This window comes from Crocodylus porosus, unplaced genomic scaffold (assembly GCF_001723895.1).
Source record: "Crocodylus porosus isolate Cpor-Errol unplaced genomic scaffold, CroPor_comp1, whole genome shotgun sequence".
Classification (NCBI taxonomy): domain Eukaryota; kingdom Metazoa; phylum Chordata; order Crocodylia; family Crocodylidae; genus Crocodylus; species Crocodylus porosus.
In genome coordinates this window covers 55320950-55332976 of record NW_017728947.1, presented here as the reverse complement: position 1 = coordinate 55332976, position 12027 = coordinate 55320950, and the positions used below count along the sequence as shown (strand labels likewise).

General features: G+C 43.3%; 1 protein-coding gene across 2 annotated transcripts in view; it reads left to right on the top strand.

Annotated features, from left to right (window-relative positions):
- Positions 1–8585, top strand: part of CHP1 (calcineurin like EF-hand protein 1) — a 28068-nt gene extending 19483 nt beyond the window's left edge. For both annotated transcript variants that reach the window (XM_019551496.1, XM_019551495.1), the window contains 5 exons: positions 915–995; positions 2983–3110; positions 4795–4856; positions 6153–6275; positions 7032–8585. In XM_019551496.1, the coding sequence (XP_019407041.1) occupies positions 915–995; positions 2983–3110; positions 4795–4856; positions 6153–6275; positions 7032–7085 (448 nt within the window). In that variant the 3' untranslated portion in view covers positions 7086–8585. The remainder of the gene's footprint in view (positions 1–914; positions 996–2982; positions 3111–4794; positions 4857–6152; positions 6276–7031) is intronic.
- The last annotated feature ends 3442 nt before the right edge of the window (positions 8586–12027 follow it).

Genomic DNA, 12027 nt, shown 5'->3' with positions numbered 1-12027 from the left:
TACCACTGTCTGGGTGCGACCCTCCAGCCAGTTGGCAACCCATTTGACTGTGTAGGTGTCAACACCACAGTCCCTTAGTTTTTTAATGAGAACAGGGTGAGAGACCATGTCGAAGGCCTTCCGAAAGTCCAGGAAGACTGTGTCCATTGCTACCCCTGCATCTAAGGATTTGGTGATCTGGTCATAGAAGGCCACCAGGTTGGTCTGACGGGACCTGCCTCTAATGAACCCGTGTTAGTTGCCCCTAAGCATAATCTCCCCTGCTGGCCCCTTGTGGACATGCGCCAGGATAATTCTCTCAAAAAGCTTACCCAGGATCGAGGTAAGACTAACTAGCCTATAGTTTCCTGGGTCCTCCTTCCTCCCCTTTTTTGAAAATGGGAACCACATTGGCCCTCTTCCAGTCCTCTGGCACCACGCTGGAGCACCACGAGTGCTCGTAAAGCCATGCCAGGGGTCCTGCAATGACCTCTGCTAATTCCCTCAGCACTCTGGGGTGGAGATGATCAGGACCAGCTGATTTAAATACATCCAGTCCCTCCAGAAGTTCCCTGACTAAATTCCCACTGACCCTAGGTAGGCCTGGGTACACCTCCCCTGGGGCCTGAGGGGGTCCCGGTAGGGGGGTGGGGGGCTGATCCGGTCCCTGCTCAGGAAAATGGAGGCAAAGAAATTGTTAAATAGGTTAGCTTTTAACATGAAAAATTAACACTATTTGTCTGTAATGCAATATAGGCCCAGCATTATTCTTCCCTTTATCTTGGTGCCATTTAATAAACTTTTAACAGCTGTTCAACTTACATTTGCAAAGTACTTTGCTGCAGAAGTAACTCAGATGAGGATATATTGTGGAGTCTTTCACTCTTCTAATAAACTTACAGTAGTGCTAACCTTTCTTATTCTGTCTTCCCTAGCCGTGAAGACTTCCAGCGGATTCCAGAGCTTGCTATCAACCCCCTGGGAGACCGGATTATCAATGCTTTCTTTCCAGAAGGGTGAGTTGCTGATGGCTGCGTTTCCAAATAACCTACAAATTCTGTTAATATTGAAAACCCATAACTGGCTTTATGTCCATCTTATGAGATGAGGAATTAGAAATAGTGTCACCTTTATTGTGGATTTACTGTGACTTCGGACAGGAAACTTACTACTTTGCACGTTCTGTTCTATAATATAGGGTACTTCATGTGCACTGCCTGTTATAATCAAAACACAATTCCCTTATTCCTGTTTTCTGGTCTATTGCCATGCTGCTGAAAGCCTCTGAAAAGTTTAGAAGTTGTATGGACTGCCTTAGAAAAATTCACTTTTTAGAACAGGTAACTTTTCTCAAGCAGCACTTCCATTACTAACGGTATCTGTGCACCTTCCCTGCCCTTTTGTAAGATCTTGCCATCATGAAAGGAAGTGACATTGTCACCAGCCATTCTGCATGCAGTGCCCTACTTGGAAGGATCTCTTCCTTTCTGCCAACTCCTCAGTTAGTCTATTGGGCTGCACAACTGTAGGAAGAACAATGGGCCCCTGAGAACTGCAGACTCAAAACATTCATCCCAAACCCCTCTGAGATCTCCCGGCTTCAATTTGGACAAACTGTATGGGGTCTACCTCAGTAGACTCTGAACCAGCTATGGCCACTTCTGCCATTACATGCATCAAATAGGCCTGACATCAAGTGCCACTTGCAAATGCGACATCCCCTCACAGACCACAAATCGGATAAGTACAGAATGCCTGATCCATTGCCCTGGAAACCTCAGTGCCCTTGGCAGCCCATCGTGATCCTGGCCCAGCTCTGTCCAATGTGAAATATGACTCTGGTGTACCATTTTCATCATTCAAAAAAAAAAAAGGAAAGTTAGTCTATTTTAAAGCCCATCAACTATCTTATTTTCTCATCGCATTCCCTTAATTTATCCATGCAAATTCTTTCCCTTTTTTTCTTCACATCTTCCCTTCAGGCAGTTCTTCCCCCAACCCCCCCAAATTTTATCTTTTGAATTAGACCAGTCGTCCTCAACTTTCTGGCCTGCAAGCTAGATGGATGCCTAGACACCAGGATCAAGCCATGGGGCCTTGAATCACCCTCTTCCTGCCTGGAGTATTGTCACTGGGCCTCAGGGGCCTGGTGCTGCCCTCACAGGCCCAGATTGGGTCCCAGGGGCCTGGCACTGCCTCTTTCCAGCCCTACGTACCTAGATTATGTGCCTGATCCAGCATGCTGGGCCTGGGGCTCTCCATGGGTCTAGACATTTGCTATTAGGGGAGGGGTGGCACCATTCCCTCAATGCCAAATTTGCAGATGTGTGGGGAGCCACACAGGCCACATGACATGGTGCAGCATGCTGGATTGAGCACCTCTGAACTATAGAGGCTGTTCTTGCTGTTTTGGCCTTCCAGCTACTTCCTCTTCAATATGGTTTTAGCACCTGTTAAGTTATCAGCTATCTCTAAGCTAAATCACAAAGCCTTTTCATCACCCTTACTGTTTTCAAACATAGTTGACCAGATCCTACTAAAGATGACTTACCTTTTTGACCTTTTAGAGCCTTTTCAGATCTTCTCTGTAGAAGTTTGGTTTTGGCTGGCTCTTTTCTATGCAACTTCATCGCTGTTTATAACTGCTTTTTCCACCTTAGTGCCAAGTTTCAAATTCACCTCTAAGTTTGTTTTAATTTGTGGCAGGGTACTTAAAAAGTAAGGCCCCTTCTTCTCCCTCAAACTGATGTAATCTGCCACATCCTTGAACAAACTTGTTGCTGTTTTTGTCTGGCCTGCAGACTTTTGATCACTGACTTATTAGTAAGGGAATAGAAAGTCAAGGGTTTATTGGGTTAAAATAAAAGCTCTAAAGAACAGCTGGTGACCTGATTCTTACAAATGCTTTGCTGTAAGGACTTGATGTGTTATTGATTCTGTTCATGACTATGATAGGAAATCTGTAGGAAAGAATTTGTCTTAACGTTACCAATGTCCATGCAGAGAGGACCAAGTGAATTTCCGTGGTTTCATGAGGACCCTGGCCCATTTCCGACCTATTGAAGACAATGAAAAGAGCAAAGACCAGAATGGACCAGAACCCCTCAACAGCCGGAGTAATAAGCTGCACTGTAAGGAACTTTCAGATTCTTTTATCTGGGTATTTACTATTCCTTGGATCCATCTTTCTGCTTCTTTGTAAAATAAAGTTGTTGGTTTTTATTTCTATTTCTACATGATTGGGGAGGGAGGGAAGTATCCTCCAACACTTATTTCTGTATGCCATTCCATAAACACTTGCCAGGTCAGCTTAGGCGTACTGAAATTGTGTTAATCAAAGCTGCTCACAGACGTACCAGAAGCTAGTGGAACATGTTGAAACTGTGTTTCATGTTTAACACTAGAATTTTTCTAGCTGACTGCAGACTTGAGGCTGAAATATGAGGCATGCTCGTGTAAATAGAGAGTGGACACATGACTTACCACTCTGCAGTCCTATAACTGGAATCCTATGAAGCAGAAAAGCAAATAGCATAGTTCTACCCTGGTCTTAATGTTGCATAGCCCATTTATCTAGAGCTACCCCCAAAAGAGGTATTTCTTGCTCTCCTACCACCTTGTGGTCAGGCTTTGTAATAGTGTGTAACTAACCCCATAAAACAGCTCATATGTCTACTTGGGATACTGCTGTTATATCAATTGTGAATCCTGGTGTAAATGACACTGATGTAAATGCCTGTGTAAGGGTCTTACAATGAAGTTGGACCAACTTAAGCACTTTCCTTAGCCTCTCATGGTATTGGAACAGTTCCTAAGAGCTACCTCCTGGATGCAGAGCAATGTTCCAGCTAAAAATGGATTTTTCCTGTGATGTGGTATCTTGTAGCTTTGCTTCACATCTCCAAAGAACTACTCTCTTGTTCATGATTGTTCCTCCATTTTGCTTTTAGCACATCAGAGCAGAAAATGGGTACCTGCTTAGTACAGGGGTGACCAACCTGCAGCACAGGTGCCACAAATGGCACAGGCAGCCTCTCTGTGGCACATGGGAGATGAGGGAAGGGACAGGGGACAGCCCAGTGGCAGATAGGACAGGGAGCAGAAAGTAGAGCATTGGACCAGGCTAGAAGAACAGGGCAGGAAACAAAGATTAAAGAGCAGAAAGAGTATCAGTTTGAGTAAGGGAAAGTCAAAGGGCTCAGAGTGGTACTTGGGGAGGGTGTGAAGCTAATTTGACATGCCTGCCAAAATGTTTGGCTCACTGGCTTAGTGCATGGGAGTAATCTGTCTTCTAATAACTACTTCAGTCAATGGTTTACTTTAACCATATATATTTAAGTAGAAGGATGGCTAAACCCAGGATTTCAGAGCTAGGAAGAAACTCTTGAAAGTGCAATGCAGTGTGTAATCATTCCTTATGGACATTCCTAGGTTTTTCTATAAATCCTAATGCAGCTTACTCTCAGACACTCAGTACTCGAGTAGATAAGCAGCCAGCATGCAATTTCAAAAGGCATAGTTAAGTGCCTTGGCACAATGTTTTCCATTTGAAGATTTCAATATTTTGAAATTGGTGCATGACAAGAAAAACTATTAGTTGTCAGGTGAACATGTTATTAAAAATGTTAATAAAATATATTATAAAGAAGTTAGACTGTAAACTGATGTTGCAGGGTTACTTTTACCAAGTGCTGCATTGCTGCCAACTGTAAGATGGGTATATTTAGTGATTGTGTAAACCTGTAAGTTTGTATGCAAGTAGGAAAAGAAAATGGGAGCGTTCAGATTCAGCTGACTAACTCTACTTCCCTCCAGTTGCTTTCAGATTATACGATCTGGATAAAGATGACAAGATTTCCCGGGATGAGCTTCTTCAGGTATATAACCCTGCAGGCTATAGCTAGACTTCAGATGAGTGAGTTTGTGTTAAGATGTCCTGGTTTGTAACACCGGCCTCCGTGGGGTGAGAGAGAAAATCATTTCTTGCATGCAAGGACTCCCTAGAAAAATTTGCTAATGCAATTGCAGATAAGGCTACTGGAATCGGAGAACCAGAGTGCCCTTCGTAAAGAAGATGTGAACAGCCTACCTAGGCACTTGGATGAATGTGGTTTAATGGGTCAGAAGCAGCCTACAGCTAGTGTCTGGTTATTTCTGCATCTCCATTAGAAACTGGCCTGGCTTCAACTGCTTGCAGTGTCTAATTAACCACTTATCACAACATCTCTTTCCATTTAAAATTAAAAAAAAACCTTTTCATCCTCCATTGAAGGAGTGTTATAATCCATCAGAATACATATTTGATTCAAAAGTTCAACCAGAGAATTATGTTAATATGTTACATTATGTATTGGGGGGGGCAGTTTAACATGCTAGAACGAATGCAACTTGCCTCCAAAAAGCCTACATTCTGATGTAGAGATTTGTCGAGGGTCCTTTTTTTTTTTTAAGGTAGGAGCTCATCTGATCCTTCCTTTCCTGCTGGAATGATGTTCCCCCACCAATCTGGGAGGAAAGCAATTGGAAGTCATTACAGTAACATGGATTTATGTTAACAGTTGCATGCTGTTAATTCTGCAAAGTAGACATAGTAGTTTGTGTTTACAGTGCAGGGTAGAGAGAATTTGGGTAGCTACCCACTTCCCTCTTCCTCCTTGATAAGGTACTTCTGGTGCTGCAGAGAAGGATATTGACTAGTAAGTTTTAACTGTACAGCTGGAATGTGTAAGGCTTCAAGAGTCTATATAAAACTCCCAAAAAGGTGGTGGAAAAAAAAATCAAGCAATTTCCAATCTTATGGAAAAGTGGCTGAAACTACCGGGTCAGACATCCTGAGACTGTTCCTTGACAGCTCCTTGGAAATGGAAATCTTTTGAATTCCACAGTCTCTTGGGGCTGTGGAAGAATCGTGTACTTTTGCATTAAAGGTAAACTTTGAAAGCGTCTTTGTGCATCCTTCTATTAACAAAGCACTTTTGGTCAGCAAATGGACCTACAAGATGCAAGGTATCTTGGGCATGAAAGTCATTTTCCACAAAATGACCATCTTTCCAGGTTCTACCTTTAAGAATTGTTTCTTGAATGGTACTTTGAGCATTGTACAAAACTTATGAACATTCTGAAAGCTTCTTGAATGTTCCCATATAATATTTTATAATGTCTCTATCTTGTAGGTGTTACGGATGATGGTTGGTGTAAACATTTCAGATGAGCAGCTGGGCAGTATTGCTGATAGAACAATCCAGGAGGCCGATCAAGATGGAGATAGTGCCATCTCCTTTGCAGAGTTTGTCAAGGTTGGGAAACCTCTGTAATAACATGAAATGAAACATGATAATCACTGAGCAGTTGCCTAAATAGATTAGGAAATGGGAGGGTAAAAGTACTGCCTTCCCTTTTGGTACTTTGTCACAGGCTTTTCAGTATCTGTGACATCTCTCCATGCCCACTCCTTGCAGCAGGACACAGATGACACCCTCCTTTTATAACAAGTAATTATGAATATGTAATTTTTCATGATTAGATGGCTTGTCTGTTCCACTACTTCCATATCAAGTAAGCTGTTGAAAGGAAACTTTTGAGCAACAGGTCTGTGAGAGGGAGTTAAATGTGCCCTGCCAAGAATTGGACAGTGTGTTTTGGGGTGGGGGGGCATAGGGAAGTGGAAATAATTGTATTTTTTTAAGGCCCTCAAGATGTTTAACTACCTCTCTGCCACTACCACAGTCAACATGAAATGGGTCACTTTTTTTTCTAATTTGAGATGCACCTACATCTAGTTATTGTACTGGTCAGACTTTCCTATATAAAAGAACCCTGTGGACAGAGTTAGCAGGAAAATGGCTAATACTGACAGGCCATTCTTAAGGAATAAGATAACCACCTCTAGGCTGTCTGCTTTTTCAGGCTGTCTGTAGACTCTAAAACTTCTCTCATGACCATAATAGCCAGAGGTTCCTTCTCCTGCCCCTCTTTTACATCCCAGCTAGAATTCTGAGTGTGTCCTAGTGCATGCAAATCACCTTACCTTCTGTTTCTGCATTTTATTGTAGGTATTAGAGAAAGTGGATGTAGAGCAGAAAATGAGTATTCGATTTCTACACTGATGGATGGAGACCATTCCTCGCTACCCCTAATATTTGAGATACAGAACTTCACTTTCTCCCTAGCACCTTTCCCAAAAGTATTGCTACTGGTGCATGAAAAAATAAATCTCCAACCCCTCCCCAACTTGTTCCATCAATATGTACATTCCCTGTGCGTAAGGAACAGAGGGAAGTGGCTGCAGTGCAGCTTGGAGTGGAGGATTTAAGTCCTTTCCCTCCTTTATTTCATATCCTTTATTCACCCTTTGCATTGTTGTGTGATTCTGATCGTCTTCTTCCATGTACCCTTGCTGAATCTGTAAACCTAACACTAAGCTCTGAATCTGAGAAGGTAAGAGGTAGCAATTTTAACTTTTTTTTTTTTTTAATGGAAAGTAGCTTACTATGCAAAACCAACCTGTGTTCAAGCATTCCTTCATACATGTTAGGCGCCGACATCCCATGGCAGTGTCAGACAGGGCTACTATTTTGCTTACCCAGTTGCTTCTTTGTATCAACCTCTTTCTTCTCACCTGAGGCTGCTTTGAAGTCCTAGGGCTGAGAATACCATGGCAGTTATGAGTTGCTTCAAATGATGTAAATGGACTGAATGGGCATAATCCATGGGGATAAAGAGTCTGATAGATGTGAGTTGTTAGTGTTTTGAGGGACAACTTGAACTCTAAACAATACTTTCTTGTCTTTGGTACCAGACACAGAACTAGGGAGATGGAAACATTTTTCCCCAGGTTGCTTTTCTGCAGGATATCTCTTTCCAGTGCTCTCTTGCCTCATTTTTTTAAAAACTAATTAGTGCAGGTTTGCTGCCAGTGTTAATTCAAGAAAATAAGCCGTGCGTAATGTTTGGCTTCATGACACTCTCACTGTCCAGTGGCAATATTTAAATGAAACATCCTGTTGCTTTCATACTAATTGTGGATACCTGGGTAACTTGGATAGTAACAGTTCTCTAACATCCATTCTCAGACTCAGGTCACTGGTTCTGCGTTATGGGTGCAAGCTTAACTGCACTGGAACACTCATGAAAGCTTTACATATGAGAATAGTGTTTTAGTGAAGTGCATAATACATCCCAGATTAATCTAAATAGTGATATTTAAGAATATATTTTGACACGTGGCATAAATCATCATGCAATTACAGCATAAATTAAAAACATGAATGCAAATTAAGAGCAGGACAAAATGCAAGGATTCAAAAGTGCTGAATGTATTCAAATATAGAACTCCAAATTCATTGCCTACACAGCATGCGTGCATGCAGCTATGTGGCTTAACAAAGGGTCTTCTAGTTAAGGTGGAGTGTTTTGAGTTGCCTAGGAAGTCCTTCAAGAAGGGGATAAAAAGCTGGTTTACTGAAAAATCAGTGTTAAAGTACTTACCCCACCTCTGCATCATGTGTTTCTAAAATAAATTTTTGTAAGTACATACTTATCTCTGCTAGCCTCAAATAGATTTCTTCAGTTCTTTTAATCACTTTTATTAAAGAATGAAAATCTGAGTCCCTGAAGGATTATTTGCTCTTAGTGCAACATTTCCCTCTGCAACTCATTAACTATAATCTCTTTTGGACTGCAATATTGTAGGCTAGGCCAGAGAGAAATGCAAGTCAAATTTCTGCTCTGCACAAGAGAAACATTCAGGTTTTATGACCACATTATGTAAAATAGGAATGTGACAGTGTAGCAATTGTGAGGTACATGTTTTTCATAGGTGTTGTGATTTTGCTTATTTAAAAGTAGGCGTTGCTTTTTTCCTTCTGTGTAGGTGTAATCCACAGTTGTGCCTTATTGTCCCAGTGAGACTGGATATTTTATTTATCAATCCATAAATAAAGACCCTTCATTATAAATACTGCCTGTGTGGATTCTCTATCCCAGTGGTCCTCGACCTTATAAGGCTGCAGTCTGGATTGACCTAATTTTGGGTCAGACGGGTGGACACTGGGACCGAGCCTCAGTGGCACAAAGTAAGGGCTGCTGCAGCTTTCCAGGAAAAGCTACTGCAGCCAAAGTCCCCTGTTGCTGAATGCTACTGAAGCCTGGGCTCCACAAGCAGGATCAAATAGTTTTGTAGGCTATATCTGGCCTGCGGGCTATAAGGTTGCAAACGCCTGCTCTATCCTATAGGGAACAGGGCTTATTAGCAGTTTAGTTGCCCTATAACTAAGGCCTGACTGCATGCTTCTGACAACCTGAAGTGATCTTTCTGCTGCTGGTAAAAATCCTACAGTGAATTAAAACAAACACGCAGTCATTCTGTTCACAGTGTTTAAGCAGCTTAAAGTGGGAGAAGGTTTATGCAAAGCATTAGCTTCATAATAGGGTTACAGGGAAGTCTCTCTGTATTTACATAATCTCCTAGTGAGCTTTGTTTTCAGTTTCAGGCTAGTCTCCCTATAGTTCTAAGCTGTGTTCCTTGTCACTATGGCATCCCCATTTAGTACTACTATCAAGTGCATCTTTTAGTTGGATAAATCATCAGTTTAAATGTTTTTAACTTTTACTTCAAGCTTAATTTATACCCCTGACTCATGCATCACTTTAAGATCACATTGTTCCATGCATACACTTGAAATGTGAAGGTGGATTTGATCTTGCTGCAGGGGGGAAGGGAATATAGAAATCAAGCCTGACCAACCTGTCAGTGGACTAAGCAAGTCTAGCAATCTGGGAGAGGGGGCATGTCTTCCATATTAATCTGAGACAAAACTATGGCTCCCCACAATACCGGTAAGGAGATGGGAAGCAGAATGGGAAGAACAATAAATGTTCACCCCATGCAAGTGAACTAGCATAACAGCAGAAATAAAGCTGCCTGTATACCCTTACATCTGGGATTTTTGAATGGAATGCTGTATTTTTGCCACCTCAAATCTAATGCAGTTTTTTTAATGCAATATTTAAGTGACTTAAAGACATGAAATGGAGTTTTTTCAAGTAATCTAAGCTCCTACAAAGGTGTTTCACAATATAGGCAGATCTCAACAGAAAGACCATTTTGGCAAACATGCTTCTTTCCGGAAATGTTTTCAAACTAGAAACCTCCCAGGATGAATTGAGGTCTTATCTGAATGTTTCTATGGTGCGTCTTGCAAAACAGAACTTTAGGAAAGAACAGTCCCATGTACTGCACAAGTTGGGCAGCAGCTATGCAGAAAAGGGCTTGGGTGTTGCAACAGCCAATAAGCTGAATATGAGCCAACAGTGCCCTTGTTGTCAAGAAGGCTAATGGCATACTGGGTTGTGTTGGTACATGTGTTGCCAGCAGATCAAGGGAAGTGATTATATTCCCCTCTGTTCAGCATTGGTGAGGCCACATCTGGTGTTCAGTTTTGGGTTCCCGCTATAAAAAGGATATGGATAAATTGGAGAGAGTGCAGTGGAGGGTGACAAAAGTGGTGGGAGGGGACGGGACATGCCTTATGAGGAAAGATGGGGAACTGGGCTTATTTAGTCTAAAGAAGAAGAGATGGAGGGGATTTAATAGCCTTCAACTACCTGAAAGGGGGGTTGAAAGAGGATGGAGCTAGACTGTTCTCAGTGGTGGCAGATGACAGAACAAGGAGCAACAGTCTCAAGTTGCAGCAAGGGAAGTTTAGGTTAAATACTAGAATTTTTTCAGTAGGAGGGTAATAAAATACTGGAACAGGTTACTCAGAGAGGTTGTGGACTCTCCATCCTTGGAGGTCTTTAAATTTAGTTGTGGCTGGTCCCATTTTGAGCTGGGGGTAGACTAGATGACCTCCTGAGGTCCATTCCAGCTCTAATTTTCTATGACTTGTAGCTCAGATGAGTATTTTCCAACTTCCTGGTATGTAAGGATCACTTAAAACACAGAAGTATAACCTTTTAAAAAAGCAGGCTTTAAACTAACCCATCCTCAACTAATTTAGGATTCCTGGGTACCTTTTTGACCAAGGCCCGTGTTCAGTGGCTGTTGTAAAACCAGAAAAATGCTAGAATGCAGGAAGAGATGCACCAAGCTCTTGGGTCAGAGGTGATCTCTTTTATTAGACAAACAAAATAGTAGCAAGAAAAAATTCTTTTTTTGCAAAGCTTTCAGACACATACACCCTTCTCCAAGCTGAGAATTCAAAAATTGTAAAACTGCCCCTAGGTCTAAAACAAACTCTGTTTTGTGCAGGTGAGGGAGAGGCTGGAAGTGTGTTCTCCAGAGTAGCTGAGAATTCGTGTGTCAATAGTAAAAGAGTAAACAGGCCGGCCAGCAGACCTGCTAACTTAATATCCGTCCTGCACCAAGCAATGGGGTCACTGGTACGGAGTTCAGTTCCGTGTCGGCTTGAGGAAGCAAACGGATCTGTTCTCAGGGAGGGGGAGGCTGCAAGCAGGTTTGGAAAACCTTTGAGACTGCAGCGGGGCTGACGGGGGAACTGTGGAGGTGGAACACACTTGTTACTCCGCGCTGCACGGCCGGGGGGCTCAGCGGGGACAGGAAATGGCAACTCGAGGGGATCATCTTCACTAGACTAAGAACTTGCTAACGCTTCGGTATAGCTACCGACTGCGCCTGGCAGCAAGGGGTTCCTAGCAGGTGCTCCTGGCCCCGGGCAGCATGCTCTTCTTTCAGGAGCTTGAGTGAAACAGGAGATCGGGCGGGGTTGAGTCTGTAGCGGACCCGCAAACTCTGCTGAGGGGCTCCTTGCAACCCGACTTAACGCCGCCACGTCCCGCTCCGGTTGCAGGATCAAGGGGAGCGGGCGGGTTCGGAGGATCCTTGAAAGCGGGACCCAGACAGGGGGAGAGGGGCCGCGCTGGAGCCCCGCTCCTGCCCGACCTCAGCGCGGCGCTGCACCGAGACCCACGCCCCGGGCAGGCGGGGTGTATCTGGAGCGGCACGCCCCTCGCCCCCCGCACTGCGCAGGGCAGGCTCCGTGTGTGTGCGGCCGCGGGGCCGGCCAGGCCGACACGGTATCCCGATGG